Here is a 22304-nt window from a genome sequence, read left to right as displayed (position 1 = left end):
GATCTGTAATAAATATATGTATATATATATTTGAAAATGGGGATCGGTTTGTTTTCAGAACCCTAACGGAACTATGTCGCGATAATTTTCGGGATGACGCTGTATCATTTCGGGATTATCTTCGGAATTATTACAGGGCTGTTTTAGGTTAGTTTCCATACTTTTGACGGTTGGATTCGTGATCATTTTTCAAAGTGCAAGTCTTCTGTTTTATTTCAGGATAATTTCGGAACTATTTAGGAAAATTTGCGAAATTATTTCCGGGGCCATTTCAGGACTATTTCATTATCAGCTCCAGATCATGTCATGTCAAGAGTATTTGTGGTCTTTATCGAATTGTATCAAAGGATATATGTTTTCTGGATCATTTTGGGATTACTTCGGGAAAGCAATATTCGAAACTATTTCAGGAGAGTTTTAGAATAATTTTTAAGTATCATGTCAAAACTATTTAAAAATAACTTCGGTACTATTTCGATGTGCTTTCGGGACCATCTCCGGCTCATTTAGGAACCGTTTTGGGAAGTTCATGAAGATTAGAACGATTTTTCTTAATTGACTGTCGTGTTTGGTTTAATGAAAAACCCAGGTGATAGCTACTTTGAACAGGGTGGAGAGAATCTGGGATGGCTCTTGGACTTTCATCCGGAAGATTTATGGTCCTGTTCGAGATGCCGACGGTGAGTATCAAAGGAGATATGAAGTTGAGCCGTATGAACATGTGCAGTGAATTAAAGCTCAAAGGCTTTGCTGGCCAGCTAATGTTATGCGATTGGACGAAGACGCTTCGGCCAAGAAAATTTTTCAATCTTCACCGCAGCTTAAAAGCAGGGGAAGGGGGAAACCTCCACTGAGTTGGGAGAGGCTGGCGGAGAAAGACTTGACATCCCTTGGTGCTCCTTGGGCTATCGTGAAACAGGCATATCTATCGAGACTTGTTAGGAAACAGCTAAATGAATAGCTGCCTGTGAGCATTTAAGCAACCTTACATTTGCCTGTGTTTGACAGAATCCCCCATGCCTTATACCTATGCTGATGATTGAATGATATTTGGCGTTTTCTAGCCTGCATTAACAGGCGTATAGCAGACAATATGGCTCTATATGGTTTAGATCTAATTTTGAGTTTTTGATTTTTAAAAACTTTGCAAACCGATGCTTATGCAAAGATAGTCTCAGAACAAAATTAATTCTTGACATCGTTTTAGCATTGGCGTGACATTTTGTTTGTTTGAAGAATCTCTGCATATGCTTCTAATGTCCTTCTGAGCTCTGAAATACTTTGCACACAGTTTTGCTGCTGAACGAGTATTTGCCCCTTAAAGTATGTTGTTTGTTTAACCAATCTATGAAAACGGCGGCCGCGATGGTGTGGTGGTAGCGTGATCTGCCTACCATAGCGAAGACCCCGCGTTCAAGTCCCGGGCAGCGCAACATCTAAATAAGAAACAAATGGTTTCAATAAAAAATATGTTTTTCTAAGCGGTGTCGCCGCTCGGCGGTGATATGGCAAACACTGCGAGTGAAATTCAGTATTTTGCATATTCTTCCTCCATGTGGGGACCGAACAAAACCTTTGTTCCTCGCTTCAAATAAAAAAAAAAAAATCGGTAGGTGTTCTAGAATTTAATAGTCAACACAAATTTATTAAAAAATTGTTATAGAAGAGATCATGTTCAAAGACAACAATATATGCACATACATATGTACGTCCTAAGTAGTCCAATTTCCTCTCACGCTGTCAAGGACAATTTGTCACTGCCAATGGCAAGGAGCACAAAAATATTCAAAAAGATGCAACAGAAAATTACAAAATTGACTGCTGTAACTAAACAGAATTGCACAATGAACATACAAAGTTTATTTTTTATTTGAAAAAAGCTAAAATTTAGCTTAGCAACATGACTCGTACTTACATACATGACATGTAAATGTGGGAGGGGAATAGAATTGCGAAAACTGCAAGCAACAAAAAGTAGTGAAGGCAATTAAGGAGCAGCAGGTACCCGTCGGCACAAAAGCTGGCTTACCGTCATCAAGAATTTGTAACGAAATAAATTTGGAATAAGTGTGCAAGACAAATTTGTCGCAGTGTGGGAAATGAGTGTGAACACAAAAAATATTTGCAGCATTCTGTTATTTTTAAGATTTATCCATAACCAGATAAAACAGCTGATCGAACCTACCTTATGGAAATCAATGTAATCGATTATTGGTGCCATACCATAACGTTAACGCCACAACCATACCATTGCCAACCAATTGGTTTTTGGTTTCTCGCCATATCCATAACCTAAAAATATATGAGTTGGTGTATTTATAAACTTCTTGTGTATTTTATTTATTGTTTTGGATACGTTTTGACTAAGAGACTAATTTTTTGTGGAATATGTTTGTAATTTTTTGCGTTTCCCTCATTTTTATGAAAATGTCAGATGTTTAAGGTTATGGCACCATTAACCGTTCAACCGTTTATGGATATGGGTATGGGTACGGCTAAGGCGTTAGGGTTAAGGAAGTTTAATTCGCCCTTAAGGCAGCGATAACCCGGAGCAACAGTGTTGAGACATATCTCTTGCAATTATCTTTTCTCAATAAATTTTGTTTCTGACTCTTAGAGACAGGGATCGATATAAAAGGTTAGAGTGAAGGTTTTTTGAAAAAATACAAATCTACGCAAATTACAGAGCTGAGTGGAGATGTTTTTTATTGGGAACGTAGTTTGTGCATTGGCAGTGGCAAAATTGCAAAATCGTATCACATTGGGAATCACTTTTGCTTATTTTAATACATGAAAAACTTTCTATAATTGAAATACCTCACTTCTTATTTAAAAACCAATTACCATTACTCACCTTACGATTTTTGTAGATAAGTACGTACATTAAGGTGCGCATTATTTCGTAAGCAACGCTGCCCCAAAAAATGAAGAAAGGTCCAAATGCGATTGTCCAATTTTAATAATCCAGAGCCAAATACTTAATTTTCCAATTAAATACAACAACCATTTCAGCTAGATAGATTAACATATATGCCTGGTTAAATTTATGAGCCAGAAAGTTTGTTTAGTTTCTTGTCTTCAGTTTAGACACGCTTCCTATAATGAACCAAATTTTTAAAAATAGGTGTCGCTGCTTGACTATACCACACTGGTCTTGTGTGTAATGTGTAAAATTAAACACAGCAGCGACATCTGCCCGTCACAACAAATATGTACAAATAAGAGTCTCCTTATGAACTGTCTTAACGATTCAAAGCGCTCCCGTGAGAATGGAGCGGGCTAAAAAACTCACCATATGAAGGCTTATGATATACGCTCTCACGCTTTGAACGCTCACGTGCTGTTATGATACAACGCTAGTACGCTGTTACGCTCACCAGCTTTTACGTTCATTTTTATTTGTACGTTTTCAAGGCTCAATATATGCTTTCAGGCTTATACGCTTTCATGCTAATACGCTTTTATGCTTTTACGTTCTCACGCTATGAAATGACGCTGTTAAGCTTACGTTAATACAGGCTTGCGCTTTTACGCTGTACGCATTTATGTTGCGCTTACCCTGTGGGAGCCAATTTGAATGGTGTGTGCGTGTGTGTGAGTGTGTGTGTGTATTTAATACGATCCTCCGGCAAGTGGTGACGATTGCCCCAAGAGGGTAACTGAAATTGTGAAAGCGGTAGTTTTGGTATCTCGAAGTATGAGAAAGCAATATATCCAAAACGGACAAAACAACAAAAAAACTATTAATATTGTGTAAACATTTATATATGCACAGCCTAAAATCTATTGTATTGTAACGAATTTAGTGAAATTCCTCTTATTTGCAACCTTTTGCTAACGTTCGTATCGCTAAACTGTTGAATAAAATAACTCCAATATTCAATAGTGCAAAATGGTCTTTATTAGACTACTTTAAACTCCACTTCGCAACTGATAGCGTGCTCAAGTCAAACTGATTCGTCGTGCCTCAGCTGGTGCTGCTTTTATACTCTTAGGTTTCCTCGTTGACATATTTCTAGGCGTTTCTATTTCTAGAATTTGCTACTTGTTTACCGGCTATAAGTTTCTCAGCTATAACTACAGATGCATGATTATAACTTCTCGCAAAGCCATATGCGCGTGTATATGTGAGTGATACTTCCACCGATGATTGCCTACTTTTGGGAGTATCTCAGATATATGCATGTGTTTGTGCGTTTCTCTCAGCTGATTGTATGGACATATGTGTAGACATAATGATTGATCTGTTTATGTGCATACAAGTCACCGCTTAGTATTGGCTTAGAGATGATAGTATCCCTTAGTGTTGCTAATAATCGTCACAGTATTTAATTCTAACAGTTAAGCAGAAATGTAAGGTAGCTGAAATAGTCCTTAAATGATCCCAAAAACTATTTCTAAATGATGTTGAAAAAAGTGATCCCGAAAGAGTGCTGCAAAGGAGCGATCTGAAATGATTTTGAAATTATCCTGAATGCGATCTCGAAACTGCCCTGAACTCAATCCGAAACTAATTCCGAAATCTTGCGAATCGATCCCGAAAGAGTCTTGAAATGATTTGAAAAAATATAAAAATCCGGAGTTGATCCCGAATTAGTACTTGAACTATAACAAAAATAATTTCGGAATGATCCCGAAATAGTTTCGAATTGAGTCCGAAAAACTCTTCGTTTGTATGTTTACTAAGTTTTTTATGCTATGAATAATTTTCTCAAATATAAGGCCAAATCTCAACTGATATCTAAGATATGCCCCACAATTTAATTGCACACACATGGCAGACGTTTTACTTTGATTAGGCTTTTACTTCTGTAATTCAAAAAGAATTAAAGAAGTTAACTTCTGTCACGCGTATCGCTCCAGACGCAGTTGTTTTGCATCTATTTATCTGTTCTGCTATTGTGAAATTTATATAAATTGCAAAATTCCGCAAATTTCCATTTGGCGTGCATTGTTCCATTAACTGCCAACTGCAGTAAATCCGTTGGTTTAGGCTCTCGCTACCGATCACCTGATTCCTTCACTATCACACTCACTTCAATTTATCAAACAACAACTTGCAAGTTTCAACCACATTTTAGTGTCTTTTGCAGCTGTTTGCTTCAACGATTTCATCGTCAAACGCTTTTTTATTTCATTTTTTAATTTTCCTTTGGCATTTTCTCAATTTCTGCAGTATTTGTGTGTTAATTTTATTTCTCTGCTTTCATGTAATGAAGTTTTTATTTTAAATGACCGCATTTGTAGTTGATTGTTTGTTTACTTGTTTCACACACTGTTGCGTGTTTGTAAGTCATAAAAAAATTGGTTTGAGTTTGTATGGATGTATGGCACTGAGCTCTGTTGCTCGATGAAAACAAACAAACGCCAATTTCGATTTGCTGCAATAATTACATTGCATTGCGTTACGTTGCATTTCCACTGAATAATAATATTGCCATGCAGTGATTGCAAAATTGCTTCTGCCATTGGCGGTTGACACAATTACCCACCAACCGAGAAATGTGTGTCCACAGAAATCCGATTAAGTGTGGTTCATGTCAGGACCTATTTGCCACTCGGTCGTAAATTAGTTGATTGAGGCAGTGGTGTTGTAAGTGTGTGTATATTTTCGCATACATTTACATATATATTCTACGGTTGACAGTAAGAAGCAGATATCTTCATATTTTGAGTGGCTATAAGCTTAACATATTTACTACATACATACATACATATGTGCTTCTCACAACCATCCGCTCATTTGTATAATAGCATGTAATAATATGTCTACTACTTTCATTTAAATCACTAAATTTTTCCAAGTTAACATTTTCCAAGACAACATAAGTATGGGAATTGTGTGTGTATGTATTTGTTCAAATATCGAGCTGCCAAATATAATTTTGCATATAACTTACCTTAAGCGCGGCAATTCACAATAAACCCAATCCGTGACTTCTTCCAGTCTAACCTCCCTGTGCGTATTGGCGATATCCGATTTATTGCCAGCAATAACAATTGGTATGTCCTTCAGAGCCAGCGATGGGGCAAAGTGCAAATAGAAAGAAATATTTAGTAGCTTAACGGCATTTTAAATAGGAATCGTTATAAATTCTAAGCAGGTATGTATGAATGTCTGAGAATTTTATTAAAAAATATCAGCAGACGTCTGCCTTAATTTAAGCAAAAGCTGCTTATTCGACAGGCGATTTTCGCATTGCCTTCCAGGGAATATTATTTTTTATATCCAAGCAAATACAGCCTAATTTTTTTATGGTTACTTGCTTATTTTGATATTTATAAGCTCTATATTTTTTTTCTTATGAGCTCAGAAATCGATTCATAGTTTGGTGAAATGAGAAGTCATATCACTTTTAGCCGACAAACCTATATACATAATAAAATAACAAAAAAATTTTTTTTAATTTAAACGGTTTTATTGAAAACAATACTTACATGAAGTAAAAATAATACTAAAAACTAGGAAATAATTAGGTAGGTCCAAGTACTAGTCATCACACTCCTCATCAATCTAGGGTGTTGATCAGACAATTAAATAAAAGCGTTAGACGCGTCAAATTTCTATTGATAGTCATAAGTAAGACCAACTGAACCTTAATCAGGTTATGCTACGCCTCACATTTTTAGAAATTTCACGCGCCCAACGCTTTTATTTAATTGTCTGATCAACGCCCTAGATTGATGAGGAGTGTGATGGCTAGTACCTAGGACCTACCTAATTATTTTTTAGCTTTTAGTATTATAATTACTTAATGTAACTATGAGGTGGGTTTTGTCTAAGGCTGGGGTAACGCTCAGTCAATCTAGAGTCGAGTAAGGGTCCTACAAACACCTACATAACTATTGCTTTCAATAAAACCGTTTAACTTAAACATTCTTTTAAAAACATTTACCATGTTACATACTTTAATTGCAATTGCCTGGAAGAAAAAAACCCTGACAAATTTTCTGAACTTGAATTTAAATTTTCTGAGCTAGAGTCGTTATTTTCTGAACTTGAATTGTAATTTTCTGAACTTGAATTTTAATTTTCTGAACTTAAATTGGAATTTCTGAACTTGAATTGTAACTTTTTGAATATGAATTGTAAATTTCTGAATTTAAAATGGAATTTCTGAACTTGAATTGTAATTTTCTGAACTTGAATTTTAATTTTCTGAACTTAAATTTGAATTTCTGAACTTGAATTGTAACTTTCTGAATATGAATTGTAAATTTCTGAATTTAAAATGGAATTTCTGAATTTGAATTGTAATTTTCTGAACTTGAATTTTAATTTTCTGAACTGAAACTGGAAAAGGTGTAACGCCAAGTAAATCCGAAATAATCTTGAAAAATCACAAATTATTCCAAATATTCCAGAAATGGTACGTAAAATAATCCTGATATAGTCTAGAGCTGATTCCGAAAATAATAGAGAAGTGAGTTTGAAAATGCCCTAAATTTGCATCGAATAGTTTCGAAATAAATCTCGAAATAGGCCCAAAATGTTCCCAAGGTATACCCTACAACCTATACCATCAAAACGTTAAGGTCTGTATTATTTGATAATCATGCGCATCAGAAACTGAATGCTCCCAACAGAGTTGAATTGGGCTTTTGATTTCATTAGGCATTCGATTAGTCACTAATGAAAAAATTATAGATTCGAATCTTGTATGGAAGATTGAGCTCAATAAGGGTCTTTATGTAGAAAACTGCCTTTATTATTCAATAAGCCGTGTGTGTGAAAATAGTATAACAAAGAAAAGTCGCTAATTACAAATGTATATATGTATATATGTATGTATGTATGTACTCGTCACATACTGTCAACTTTCATTTGTCACCTATTCAACTGCTAACAAACAATTTGTGCAAACGTAAATTACTTATACACATATACATATACATAGTATGTGTGAATAGTAACTTTTTGTATCCTTTTATGTTCTTGTTGAATTTCTCATTTAAATAAAATAATAAAATAATTTGTTTTTGATCAAATGACATACCAAATAACGAAACTTATTTGTACTCAAAAACTGTTTGTTGTACATTAGGTGAGTAGCACGAAAATATTTACAGGATATATACATATATGAACCCATCAACAGAAATGCATTTCAGCAAAAAAATTGGTTTGAAAGCAACTTGAAATACATTTCATATCGAATACTTTTGTTATTGGCATTGAAAAGGGCCAGGGATGAGCGAACCTTTACATTCATGCTCGTCTGATTATACGAGTACCTTACACACTTTTTCAGGCACTACCTGGCCATTGAAGTTTTGCATGATTTGTGAATAGTAAACATTTCGCATTGAAATCTTTTTCAAAGCCCTGAGAAGGCTATATGTGGCCGGAGAAGACTGATACTGATAACGTTAACGTTGAGTAAATTACCCTCATATATATTGGTATGCTCATTTGGGAGTTCAGACACAATTTCCTTGAAAAAATATCATTAGGCTGAATATTCTAAATTCAGATCAAACAGGGTCGATCTAATCGTTCCTGTATTACAGCAAGGCTAACTCATAAACTTTAACCTAGCAACTCATTCATGACGTCGACTTCGATCCATCAAATTTAAATCACCAAATAAAAGAAACATTTAAAGATATGCCAATTAGTGCCGAGTGTTCGATTAATCGGGCATCTGCAATCCAATGAGTCAATTAATGTGCCGTAGCATACAAAATTGCATTCAAAGCCCGAAAAAAATGTTCTTGGCATCATTGAAATCATGGGTTTTCGCATAAGCAATGAGAGCATAGGAGTTGACTTTTTCTCAAATACTTATCGAATTCTGGCAAAGTTGGAGTAATGCTCATGCAAACATACAATAAATGTATATTTAAGCATTTTCATACATATATATATGCAACTTCGTATACTATTTATGTATTTATAAGAGCTTTTTTGCCTGTCGATGGCTTAACATTGAAAATTAATAAATTTTCGCACCCCAAAGAGTTTTTGCGAATTTGTAGAAAACCACGGTTAAAAATTGATTTCATTTTATTTTATTTGCAAATTGATTCCATGAAATTTAAAATTGATTTCCGTTAAGTCAATGGGGAAAACAAATTTGTACTTTTTAAAATTTATTTAATTGTTTATATTAAGTACATACATGTATGTAAGTATGTATTAGTTCAGCTCTACTTCCACGAGAATATAAAATGAAATCTGAACAAGTAAGGAAGGCTAAGTTCGGGTGTAACCGAACATTACATACTCCGCTAAGAGATTTGGAGACAAAATAAGGGAAAATCACCATTTATCAAAATTAACGTAGGGTAACCCTGGAATGTGTTTGTATGACATGGGTTTCAAATGGAAGGTATTAATGAGTGTTTTAAAAGGGAATGGGCCATAGTTTTATAGGTGGACGCCATTTCAGGATATCGCCATAAAGGTGGACCAGAGGTGACTATACAATGTGTTTATACGATATGGGTCTCAAATTAAAGGTATTAATGAGTGTTTTAAAAGGGAGTGGCCCTTAGTTCTATAGGTGGACGCCTTTTCGAGATATCGCCATAAAGGTGGACCAGGGGTGACTCTAGAATGAGTTTGTACGATATGGGTCTCAAATTAAAGGTATTAATGAGCGTTTTAAAAGAGAGTGGCCCTTAGTTGTATATGTGAAGGCGTTTTCCAGATATCGACCAAAATGTGGACCAGGGTGACCCAGAACATCATCTGTCAGGTACCGCTAATTTATTTACATATGTCATACCACGAAGAGTATTGCTGCCAAGATTTCAAGGGCGTTTGATTTCGCCTTGCAGAACTTTTTCATTTTCTACTACTTAATATGGTAGGTGTCACACCCAATTTACAAAGTTTTTTCAAAAGATATATTTTGCGCCAAAAGACCCATCCAATCAACATGTTTCATCCCTTTTTTCATGTTTGGTATAGAATTATGTCATTTTTTTCATTTTTCGTAATTTTCGATATCGAAAAAGTGGGCGCGGTCAAGTCGGATTTCGGCCATTTTTTATGCCAAGATAAAGTGAGTTCAGATAAGTACGTGAACTAAGTTTAGTAAAGATATATTGATTTTTGCCCAAGTTATCGTGTTAACGGCCGAGCAGAAGGACAGACGGACGACTGTGTATAAAAAATGGGCGTGGCTTCAACCAATTTTGCCCATTTTCACGAAAACAATTAAAGTCATAAAAGCTATGAAAAAACGCGGAGCCACACCCATTTTGAAATTTTCTTTTATTTTTGTATTTTCTTGCACCATATCATTACTGGAGTTGAACGTTGGCATAATTTACTTTTATACTGTAAAGATATTACATTTTTTGTTAAAATTTGACTTTAAAAAATTTGTTTTAAAGTGGACGTGTTCGTCATCCGATTTCGCTAATTTTTATTTAGAACACATATAGTAATAGGAGTAACGTGCCTGCCAAATTTCATCATGATATCTTCAACGACTGCCAAATTAAGGCTTGCAAAACTTTCAAATTACCTTCTTTCAAAAGGGGAGGTACCACGCCCATTGGTCAACATTTTACTAGTTTTCTATTCTGCGTCATAAGGTCAACGCACCTACCAATTTTCATTGCTTTATCCGTCTTTGGTAATGAATTATCGCACTTTTTGTGTTTTTCGAAATTTTCGATATCGAAAAAGTTGGCGTGGTTATAGTCCGATTTCGTTCATTTTAAATAGCAATATGAGATGAATGCCCAGGAACCTACATACCAACTTTTATCAAGATACCTCAAAATTTACTCAAGTTATCGTGTTTACGGCGGACGGACATGGCTAAATAAATTGCTTTTTTCGCCCAGATCACTTTGATATATAGAAGTCTATATCAATCTCGATTAGCTTATGCCGTTACGGATTACCGGATTACGGATATGCAAACAAAGTTAATATACTCTGTGAGCTCTGCTCAGCTGAGTATAAAAATATATAGTGAACAGATGTACATACCTAAGCGAGTTTTAGGAGAAATAAATAAATAAATGAATTAAAGGCGCGATAACCTCCGAAGAGATTTAAGGCCGAGCTTCTCTTCCAATTTCCGTTGTGCTTCTTTTGTAATTTTACCTACAAATTGGAGGAACGGGACCTACTTCTTTTATGCCGATTCCGAACGGCATCTGCTAGGCAGATGAGTTTTTACTGAGAGCTTTTCATGGCAGAAATATACTCGGAGTGCTTGCCAAACACTGCCGTTAAAAAAGGCAAAAATTACAGTTTATAGAGGGTATATAATATACATACCACCGATCTCTATGATTTTTTCAAACAACAATATATGATGGAGGATGTATGCTATAGTGTTCCGATCCGGCCGGTTCCGACAAATGTCTAATCGGACATCTAAATAAATCCGCCCACTAAATTTTATCAAGATATCTCAATAATTGAGGGCCTAGTTTGCATACAAACAGACAGACGGATAGACGGACATGGCTAAATCAACTCAGCTCTTCATCCTGATTATTTCGGTATACTTAATGGTGGGTCTATCTATTTTGATTGAAGGACTTACAATTTTGGGAATCGTGACGAAATTAATATACCATTTCATTTTCATGAAAAGTATAAAAAAAATGGGAAGAAAAAATTAAAAACGAAAAAAGTTGTTCACGATCTGTAACTTTTATTTGCTATAGCTTATTATATTTCCCAGCGCATTGCATATTATTTTAAGATTTAGCAATTTTTTTAAAAGAGTTTTAACAGATAGTAGGGCTTGCTTGTTTATTGGGAACCAACTTATAGTTAGCCTGTCGTTAGCTTCTTCTGCTGGCGGGATATCCGATTAAAATACAATAATTGAATAGATAGATTATTGTGAAAGGCGTCTAGAACTCATCGAAAATTTGCCAGTGTATAAGACGAGCAGGTGATTAAATCCATGGTTATTTACCTGTTACGAAATTGATCGGACCTATTATTTATTTATATTTTAAAACGAAAAACCAAATTAATTTGTAGAGGCTTACTAGTTTGATCGTTATATTATGGCCACATAATATTTGATTTGATTTAACTAGTATTATCTGATCGAAATAGTAAATGTCTGTATTTGGAAAGTAATTCTGTTCTTTCCATGTAAGGGAAACTGGTGCACTTGTAGTGCATTTGAACCATTACTACTAATTCGCATTAGTTCTGAACCAAAAATTTATATCAATAGTTATTGACTTCAAAACAGAGTATGCGCATATATATATACAAATGCAGAGATGTTAAAAAATAATGTTTTTCAATCTTTTTAAAAATACGTCTGCATAAAAAACAAAGCATGTGGAAAGTGAAAGTTGCTCCTATTTGTTGAAATAACTTACCTGATAGTCCGCACGTTGTTCGCGTATCTCCTCAAAACACAGTTTGACACATTGAAAACTAGACGCCGACGTTGAAGCATAAACTAGCATAAAAGCGTGAGCGGTTGCTATGGACAGCCGTCGCATTGCGGGAAATTGCATATCGCCGGATGTGTCCAAAATGTCAACCTGCAAATTGATAAACGAATGGTCAAAAAGAAGGAGAAATAAACACCAGCACACTGAAAGTTACATATTTTTAGATTTGATAAAATTACAAAATTGGGCATTTAAAGAAATCTTAAGTTTTTACAAAACCGAAAACTAAGTTCAAAGGCCACGCAATGTTAAATAAAATGACGTTTTTATGTTTTAACTTATGTTTTAACCTGAGAGTTATTTAAGTACAACTGCCTAAAAAATTGAAAAAATCATAGTGTATATCTCTTTTTTCGAAGGGCAGTCAGTCAGAATCTGCTACTACATAGAAGCGTCAATGGCGCTTTGAAGATTTAAAGCACATAATATATTAAACCCGCTTATGCCCTTTACGAGTTGTGACGAGTTATTAAATGTGCATATTTCTCCTGTAAAAATCTTAGTGAAAACTCATCTGCCTTGCAGATGCCGTTCGGAGTCGTCATAATACAAATAGGTCCCGTCCCGCCAATTTGTAGGAAAACTAGAAAAAAGGAGCACGACGCAAATTACAAGAGAAGCGCATCCTAAAATCTCTTGGGAGGTTATCTATTTATTTAATTATTTATTTGTTAATTCTATGAATTTTAATCCTTACAGACTGTGATACAATGAAAATTTAAAAAATACTTATGCACAAAAGTAAATTTAGCCCCTTTTATAGAAAAATATAGAATTACTTATTGGGTTAAGCTCCCGAATAACACGAGTAATGGTAGCATTACCAGCGTAATTCGTTCTGAAATAATCGCACTAAAATGGAAAGGAATTTATGAGAGATCTCTGGGAGCATTAAATCGAATCTTTCCAACAAATATGGGCTATCAATGCAGCCATTAATAATATCATACGTGAATGACAAGCACAGTATAGATCTACGATTTTCCAAAGACTTGAGGCTTAAAAGTAAAAGACGTGCAGAGTAGGAAGGAATCGGCTCAGAAAAGTTTAACGGCCGAAGGGCATATTTAAGGAAATTTTTTTGAATTCTCTCAATTCTACCAATGGCCGTTTGGTTGCTTGGTCTCCAAATGAACACAGCATACTCAAAACGAGATCTAACGTATGAAGTGTAGAGTAGCTTAAAAGTATAGGGGTCTGAGAAATTTGAGGCATTGCGCCGTACAAATCCGAGCATAGAGTATGCTTTCGATGTTACGTAGTTAATGTGATTAATGAAAGAAAACCTTTTGTCGAAAACGACACGCAGGTCTGTAATTTCATCAACACATTGAAGCTCAATGTTAGATATACTGTATTTTGTAGATAAAATATTAGTTGATTTTGAATAAATAATTTGGCAGCATTTATGCGTATTTAAAGAGAGACAGGAATTCAGGCACCAATGGTGAAGCTTATTTACATCATCCTGCAGGATTGTGGCATCTTCTGACGATTTTATAGCTGAGAATATTTTTTAGTCATCTGCATAAAGTCGACACTTTGCAAACGAAAAACAACTGCTGATGTCATTAATAAATAAGAACGTATTCACAAAAGAAACATTGAATGATAACCGAACCAGCTTAATTTTTTTATCAGAACTGTGTGAGGAACTCTATCAAAAGCTTTGGAGAAGTCAGTGTAAATGCAGTCAACCTGTAGTCCCGCAGAGGAAGATTATACACAGTGTTCGCTAAAAATAGCAAGATTTGAAACCGTAGACCTATCAGCAACAAACTCGTGTTGGGGGGGGGGGGGGGGGGATATAAGGGATTTAACAGCAAAACTCAACTTGGCGTTCGCAGCAAGCTCAAAAAGTTTAGAGATTGTGGACAGCTTGGATATTGGACTATAGTTACGCACATTGTTCTTATTTCCACTGTTAAAAACGGGCGTAATCGAGGTGAGCTTCCAATCATCGATCAACGTCCCCGATTATAATGATTTATTGAAAATCAAACTCAATGGATAGACTAAGACCGGACAGTTTTTTAACAAGACAGAAGAACACCTATCAACGTCAGTTTGGGAGGAGGATTTAAGTATAATAATAGCTATACTAACATCCTCACTGGAGAGAGTAAGCGCACCGAAGTTTAGGATACTAACGGCATTCAATGGAAAATCAAACGCTTTATTATTATCATCCTGAGAAAAATTGGACTTAAAAAACTGAGCGAATAATTTGACTGCTCACTTAGAGATCGCGCAGGCTGATCATCAAGGAAAACTTCAGAGGGTACACTGGAGCCACCTTTTTTTGACTTTATATAGTTCCAAAAAGTTTAAGAATTCGATTTAATATTCGACTCAATATTATCTAAATGATTAAATATCTTTAAATAGTGCTTGTACTTAGCAAAGAATATATGATTCCTTGAACGTTTGAAGTTACGCAAGTATTTATTTTTTATGTTCTTCAGTTTTTTAATTCTTTCGAATACCACGCAAGTTTATACGGCCTCTTTCGTTTTAACGGAATTTTATCCAAACATTGACTAAATAGAATGGATTTGAACGTGGAGAAGCAGTTAGAGGTATCAAGTCCCTCCAGTAATTCGCGCCTTGCATTTAATTTTTTTATCTCTGCTGTAAAAATTTTAATTTTTTGGTTACAATCTTAAATTCTTCAAAGCGATTCATTAAAGTACAACACGGCGTATGAGCAACTTTATGTGTTTATACTCAGCGTGCTTTGCAAACAGAGTATATTAACTTTGATTGGATAACGGTTGGTTGTCAAGGTATAAAGGAATCGAGATAGATATAGGCTTCCATATATCAAAATCATCAGTATCGAAAAAAAATTTGGTTGAGCCATGTCCGTCCGTCCGTCTGTCCGTTAACACGATAACTTGAGTAAATATTGATATATCTTCACCAGACGAGCTTATATGAACCCAGAATAGATTGGTATTGAAAATGAGCGAAATCGGATGATAACCACGCCCACTTTTTATATATGTGACCCCGTCTATGAAACGGTGGCTTATGACTAAAAAAAAATTTTCCACATTTTTTCTGGTTTCGATAGTTTTTGAGACGCTCTTGGTGAAAATTAGCAAGTCCTAACTTGCTTAGAAGTGTACTAAAAATGTAGAGAAAGAAGAGCACAAATGAAAGACGATGAAGCCTTTGGTTCCTTCGATACCACTTTGGTGGCTGGTGAAGCATCCTCTGATTTTTTTGATAGCATTTTTTTCGATGGCAATGGAGTCAAAATATCGGTCAGAAACTGGTTTGTGCTTTGCCTTTTGACCATGACGGTTCATAATGCAAAAGAAAAACTACTAAGAAACTGAAGAGATGCATTGTTTATCTTTAAAAGCTGTTTTACGCAATTTCTTTTTTGAGTCATAAGCCACCTTTTCATAGACCGGGTCACATATATAAAATTTTGGAAAACACATAAACCATGATTATTTAGTAAATAATACACCTACAATGTTGAAATTTGACATGTGGTCTGATATTGAGACTTGATAAAAATTAAAAAAATTTTTTTTAAATGGGCGTGGCACCGCCCACTTGTGATAAAATCTATTTTACAAATATTATTAATCATAAATCAAAAATCGTTAAACCGATCGTAACAAAATTCAGCAGAAAGGTTGCCTTTACTATATGGAATGCTTTGAAGAAAAATTAACGAAATCGGTTAAGGTCCACGCCCACTTTTATATAAAAGATTTTTAAAAGGGGCGTGGACGAATAAAATAAGCCATATCTTTGCAAAAAGATCTTTATATCAATAGAATTTCATTTCTCAAGTGCATTTATAACAATAAATAGGAAAAATTTCAAATTTTTAAAAATGGGCGTGGCACCGCCCCTTTTATGACTAAGCAATTTTCTATGTTTCGGGAGCCATAACCCGAAGAAAAATTAACATATCATAATGAAATTGTGTACACAAATTTTTCCTATAACAGAAAATATTTCTAGTAAAAATGGACGGGATCGGTTAAAGACCACGGCAACTTTTATATAAAACAAGTTTAAAAGGGTCGTAGACTAGAAAAATAAGCTATAACTTAGCAAAATATAGTTTTGAATCAATGATATTTCACTTATCAAGTTTTATTGTAAGAGGAAATGGGGAGACATTTTTCTTTTAAACGGGCGGTGCCGGGTGTTATGTAGAAAAGTAATTTTTCTGAAATGAAATGTACAATTGGAGCTCACGCCGAGTATATAATGTTCGGTTACACTCGAAGTAAGCCTTCCTTACTTGTTTTTATTTGTTTTTGTTTTGCCATTGCAAATATCAATAAATAAATTGCATTTACTTTGTAACAACAGCAACAAACAGTTGCCAATAAGAAACAATTTCTTTCAAAGATATTTAAATTAATTGTTATTTCGATTTCATTGCAAAAACTGCAAAAAGACTAAGGGAAATATTTCTACAAACCAGCAACAATTAAATATCATTACCATTGGCTTTGTGCTAATGAATTTTCATTGCATTTGTAAATGGTTGTGACCTTGGAAAACTTACAATTAATAACAATTATGTGGGAGTAATTGCAATTATGCTGACATTCCAAGATTTTAAATGCTACAAAGGCATTTACTGCAATCATTATTGACGTGAACATAAACATAAATATTTATATTTGTTTGAGTTAAGATATTAGTGAGCCAACTAAAGCAAAACATGTTTCTTTGTCAGTCAGGTTACCAATGACCAGATTGGGGCATTCAAGCTCAAACGAGCTAAAATTAGATAAACGTATTGTAAATTTGGCAAAAGTGCGGCCCTATTATCGTCAGAATTGAGTTTTTCAACTTTTTAGACCTTCAGATAATTTGTACAGTGCCGGATTCACTTTTCTTCAATCAGAAGATAGCTGACACTTACGCTTAGCCTTTTCGTTGCAGGACTACTCATAATAACCTTACTTTTCACGACCAGGCAACTTCTTCGGATCTACTCAATTGCCGTAAAGTACGTGCAGAAATGTGACTCTGATGACCGTTACCTGTCTAATATGACTTTTCTGCAGGTTGTCGTAGGGATCAAGCTATACAGTCAAGACATATTCGAAAGTAACCGTTTTCGGATCAAATAGACGCTCAGTTCGTCAATTAATTTCTTGATTTACTTTCCGCCCTTCTTCGTTGAACCGGGGCGATGCTTCATTGCATTTGTATAAGTTTTGGCATAATATAGAAGTATAGTATCCAATGCTGATGTGAGCAGCTTTCTTGTACTAGCTTTGAATCGCGTGCCTATGTTCTCCACTAATCAACTCAGATTGGCTAAAGTTTGGCAAGTGGGTGATATGCGACGAGCTTGGTGTCTGGTTTTGGCTTTACCCTCAAATAGTTTCTTACACCATATTTATGTTTGATGATGCCAGCTGAAGACCGTGGCCAGATCTCCATCTGTTTAGATTGTGCCTGACCTGCTTTCGTTCAAGCTGTGTCAGTTCGTAGTTTCATTAGTTTCATGCTACCATGACAGCAGCCACATCGTTTACGAAAGTGACAGGAAAGGGGATTCCACAGAAGGTCGCTCATGATATTGTATTGTATTGTATTGAATTGTATTGTATAATATTTATTTTCTCGTAAATATTTACAATTTATAGAGTATTACAATATGAAATAAAAATACAAAAAAGAAAATAGATAATGACGTTAGATGCTCATTCAAAGAGCAGAGGGGCGCATAATAATAACAAATTATAATTGCTTACATGCATAGGGAAAAATTATATGTACAAGGAAAAATTATAACTATTATATGCATATATGTATATTAAAACAAAAAATTCAAAATAAGAGATGTCAAGGATTTTTAATCAAATGGAAAAAGAAAAAAAAAACCTCGATGCTAATGGACACAGGTACTTTTATTATAGGTCTCAAAAGAATTTCAATGCCCTCATGATTGAAACCAAGTAGTCACTGTTTCACTTCCCTCAGAAACGCTGGTAGCCTTCTAATGAGTCGCATTTCAGCAGGTAGTTTGTTATATCAAGCACATATGGCGGTACTTGGAAAGAGCATTATATTGCTTGTCAAGCATGTTATGCAAACTGGCTGAAAGACAAGCATCTTTGATTTCCAACGTGACCAGCAAGGCTCTCGGCATTCCTTGGTGGTACGCTGTCTCTCCTGTAATGACATATATTGTTAAAATGGGCTCTCTAGAAAGTCTGCTGCTAGTGAGAAAGTATGGAGAAGACAATACGAAGGTAAGTTGGTGGCCTTTTTGCCCTTCGAGTTGAAAACTAGCCGTACAGTTTTCTATTTGCTGGGAATTATTTGTTGCAAGCCCAAGTATCATCTTCGTTGTGCTTCACAAGTTGCTAGTGCTTTCTTTAGTTTCATACCATGTGCCACTGTTTTGAACTCTTCTCCGTAAAATGGTTCCAGGCTGCGGTCTTATTGGGCAACGTGCTCATCTTCTGTGCATAGATGTACTGCAAACAGAAGATCCACAAAATGTTTAACATTCTTGGCTTCCATCACTTTATGCTACGGATAAATATAAAATACATGCAACTATACACCTCCGAGGAGATTAAGACCAAGCATCTATTTACACATCTCTACTATTCTATATTCTTGTTAAAGTGGACTCGGTCCTCTTTTCAGCAAATTGACTTTCAGAACGTAGGCTTACTTCGCTCGATTACAGTGTCGAAAGTCTTCTTCGATCTTTTGTATGCTTCTGACCCCGATTTGGCTATCACTGTAGTATATTTTTTTCTTTTCCCCTCTTTGTGTCTCTGCATAGTATAGAGACATTATAGCGTACGTAGCCAGTGATACCTTTCATATAACAACAAAACACAACATATCTAGACAAGATATAGTAACGCTACAACATTGCATTACAAAGTATAACCTAACCTATTTAATAATTTGAGAAACATTTAAATAACGCGCCATCAGGACGGGCAATGCGACCGCTGTTTCGATCAAAGACTTTTTTCCAAGAGTGGGACTAGAACCCAAACTCCTGCGATTATGGAACTGTTGTCAAACGCATTCAGACAAAAGCAACAAACAACCCAACATAATTTAACATAACACAAAGTCACAACACATTACATAATATAAATCAACATAACTTTACATGGCATAATAGAACATAACATTACACAATATAACATAATAAATAATAACAACACAAAAATTAAAAACTCAACGTAATGCAACTTAACACTACATGACGATTTTTATATCAACTATGCTTTGATCACTGCAGTGTATTCCAAGCGGAAGTTGCTGCGATTAAGGATGCGGTGGATGAAATGATATTTGCAGTGATACTTCGGTCGCGACCCACTTGGATGTCCCGAGGATTTATCCAAAGTTAAGATCGGTATCATTCGGAGTTTTGTCGTTGCTACCCAACGATTCTCTAAGTAGCTAGATCTAAGTTACCGTTATTTTTGGTGTATGAGGTATCACAACGGACCTTCGTGTTGTTCAAGTGAGCTATCCTTATCAGGGGAGCTACCATCTAACCTATACTTACTAAAGTCATGATAACATATCTTAAATTTATTTTCTAAGCTGATAGTCCTAAATGCGTTATTAACTAAAAATATTCAGCGGGACGCAACCTAGCCGTACACTGCAAGTAAGCTTTTTCTACTACCTTCAGAAAAATTTTTGATTTAACGTGTAGTAGGAGATGGTTCAAAAGGTCTTTAATGTACTTTTATGTAAAAGCGAAAGTCATTCCGTCTACGTTTAAACAATTTCCGAGCAATTTTATCATATTTACGTAGTTGTAAAATATTTCTTCTCTTCAGTGAGTACATTTTTCTATTTTCTGCCGTACTTTTCTTTTTTCGCAAAACTAAATTCAAATTGAAAATAATTTATTGTTTCCATGCTAATAAAATAAAAAAATCTCTGAAGCTGTTAACTGAGGTAAAATTTCAAAGCATGCTCAATTAACATAAGCATATACGCACATATTAATACAGACAGATGTATATTTAAACATACATATGTACGTACATACTTAACGGTATCTAAATTGTTTATTTGTTTTAAGTAAGAAAGTAATGGAAAAATCATCGTCATTATTTATTTAAAGCAACCTTTGCACGAGTTAGAAGGAAATATGCAAATTAATTACTTCTTGTGACAGACAAAAAGTATATTCCACACATATGCTTATACTTGTACATATATATGCATGTAAATGGGTATGTCGTATACATTTCCAAATTCTCAATTCATTTCGTAATAATCATTCCCTAAAGCGCACAGTGTAGAGCAACTATTGGCGCAAAATCCCCTGACGTTTAGTCCAGTTTTATTTAGCAAATGGTTAGAAATCTCATCTGGACATTGTACGCATCATTAATCAATTTCATATGTTGCTTTCATCGTTTACAATTTAGTAGACACATAAATATACAGGAATCGAATAGCAATCAAATCCCTTTTTACTACCATTTACCATACCATATAAAATACGCCAATAAGTTTGGATCCACACAACTTTTGCACGATTAATATTCCTATGAGTTTTCACTAGTTTTTGGTGGTTTATAAAGTCAATTTGGAGTTTGATGCTGAAGTTTATTCATTTATTTTGGTGCCTATAATATATTCCTATAATCTCAGAGATCAAAGTCAAAAAAATCAGTGTCCAACGCTTTCTGCGGCTTAACGTCATATTTCAATTATAAAAAAATTTACTCAAGTTTTATTGAAACTTTCTCTGTATAAATTTTGTACGATTTTTCATGAAATAATTTCCAAAAGTGTAGTACCGGCGGAATATTCCTAATACATATATTATACATTCCCATTTTAGCAGCCTAATTTTAGCAGCTGACGTAAATTTAGTTGCGGAACATGATTGAAATACATAATAAAATAATTAAAAAAAAAATTTTAAGGTTAACGGTTTTATTGAAACCAATTCTAACATGAAGTAATAATAATACGAAAAGCTAGAAAATAATTAGGTAGGTCCTAGGTACTAGTCATCATACTCCTCATCAATCTAGGGCGTTGATCAGACAATTAACTAAAAGCTTTGGGCGCGTGAAATTCCTAAAAATGTGAGGCGTAGCATAACCTGATTAAGGTTCAGCTGGTCTTATATATGATTATCAAAAGAAATTTGACGCGTCCAACGCTTTTATTTAATTGTCTGATCAACACCCTAGATTGATGAGGAGTGTGATGACTAGTACCTGGGACCTACCTAATTATTTTCTAGCTTTTAGTATTATTATTAATTCATGTAAGTGTTGTTTCCAATAAAACCGTTTAACTAAAAATTTTTTTATAATTATTTTACTTTCAAGTTTTTAGTCTTTATTTAATTGGCTATTATTTCTTATTCTATTTAGTTCATTTAGTGATTTATTATTACACGTACTCTTTCCTGACAATTTGTTACAATCTAAGTCCTCAATACATAATCCTTCCAAAGACTTTACTCGAATCTGCGCCACGTATGCTTGTCCCTCCTCCAACTACAAAATATTTTGATGTCACTTCTACTGGACGGTATGCAATATTTGTTCCAAATATGAGCCAAATCGGTCATCATAGGTCGCTTTCTATTCATGTATGTATTATGTGTTCCAAATATAGGCAAAATCGGACCACAAATACGATTTTTGTGAATATCTCGATCCTTGCGCCACCTAGCGGTGATTTTTTTGATAGGTCGCTTTCTATTCTTGCATGTATTATGTGTTCCAAGCATGAGCCAAATCGGACCACAAATACGATTTTGGGAATATCTCGATCCATGCGCCACCTAGCGGCGATTTTTTTCTTATTATTGCATTGTCATAGGGCTCTGAACTATATTCCAAGTTTCAAGCTTGTAGCTTATCGGGAAGTTACTTAAATTTCAATTACAAGAT

The 22304-nt window shown here is 34.8% G+C and overlaps 1 protein-coding gene across 1 annotated transcript in view; it reads right to left on the bottom strand.

The window, feature by feature from the left end:
* Window positions 1-22304, bottom strand: part of LOC137245728 (GTP-binding protein Di-Ras2) — a 121284-nt gene that overhangs the window by 70816 nt on the left and 28164 nt on the right. Inside the window, exons 2-3 of the mRNA XM_067776849.1 lie at window positions 12319-12486; window positions 5901-6010 (exon numbers count right to left, since the gene is read on the bottom strand). Of these exons, the coding sequence (XP_067632950.1) occupies window positions 5901-6010; window positions 12319-12486 (278 nt within the window). The remainder of the gene's footprint in view (window positions 1-5900; window positions 6011-12318; window positions 12487-22304) is intronic.

The sequence above is a fragment of the Eurosta solidaginis genome, chromosome 3 (genome assembly GCF_040869045.1).
Source record: "Eurosta solidaginis isolate ZX-2024a chromosome 3, ASM4086904v1, whole genome shotgun sequence".
NCBI lineage: Eukaryota > Metazoa > Arthropoda > Insecta > Diptera > Tephritidae > Eurosta > Eurosta solidaginis.
The sequence above is the reverse complement of the archived record's forward strand: the minus strand, read 5'-3'. Positions and strand labels throughout refer to the sequence as shown.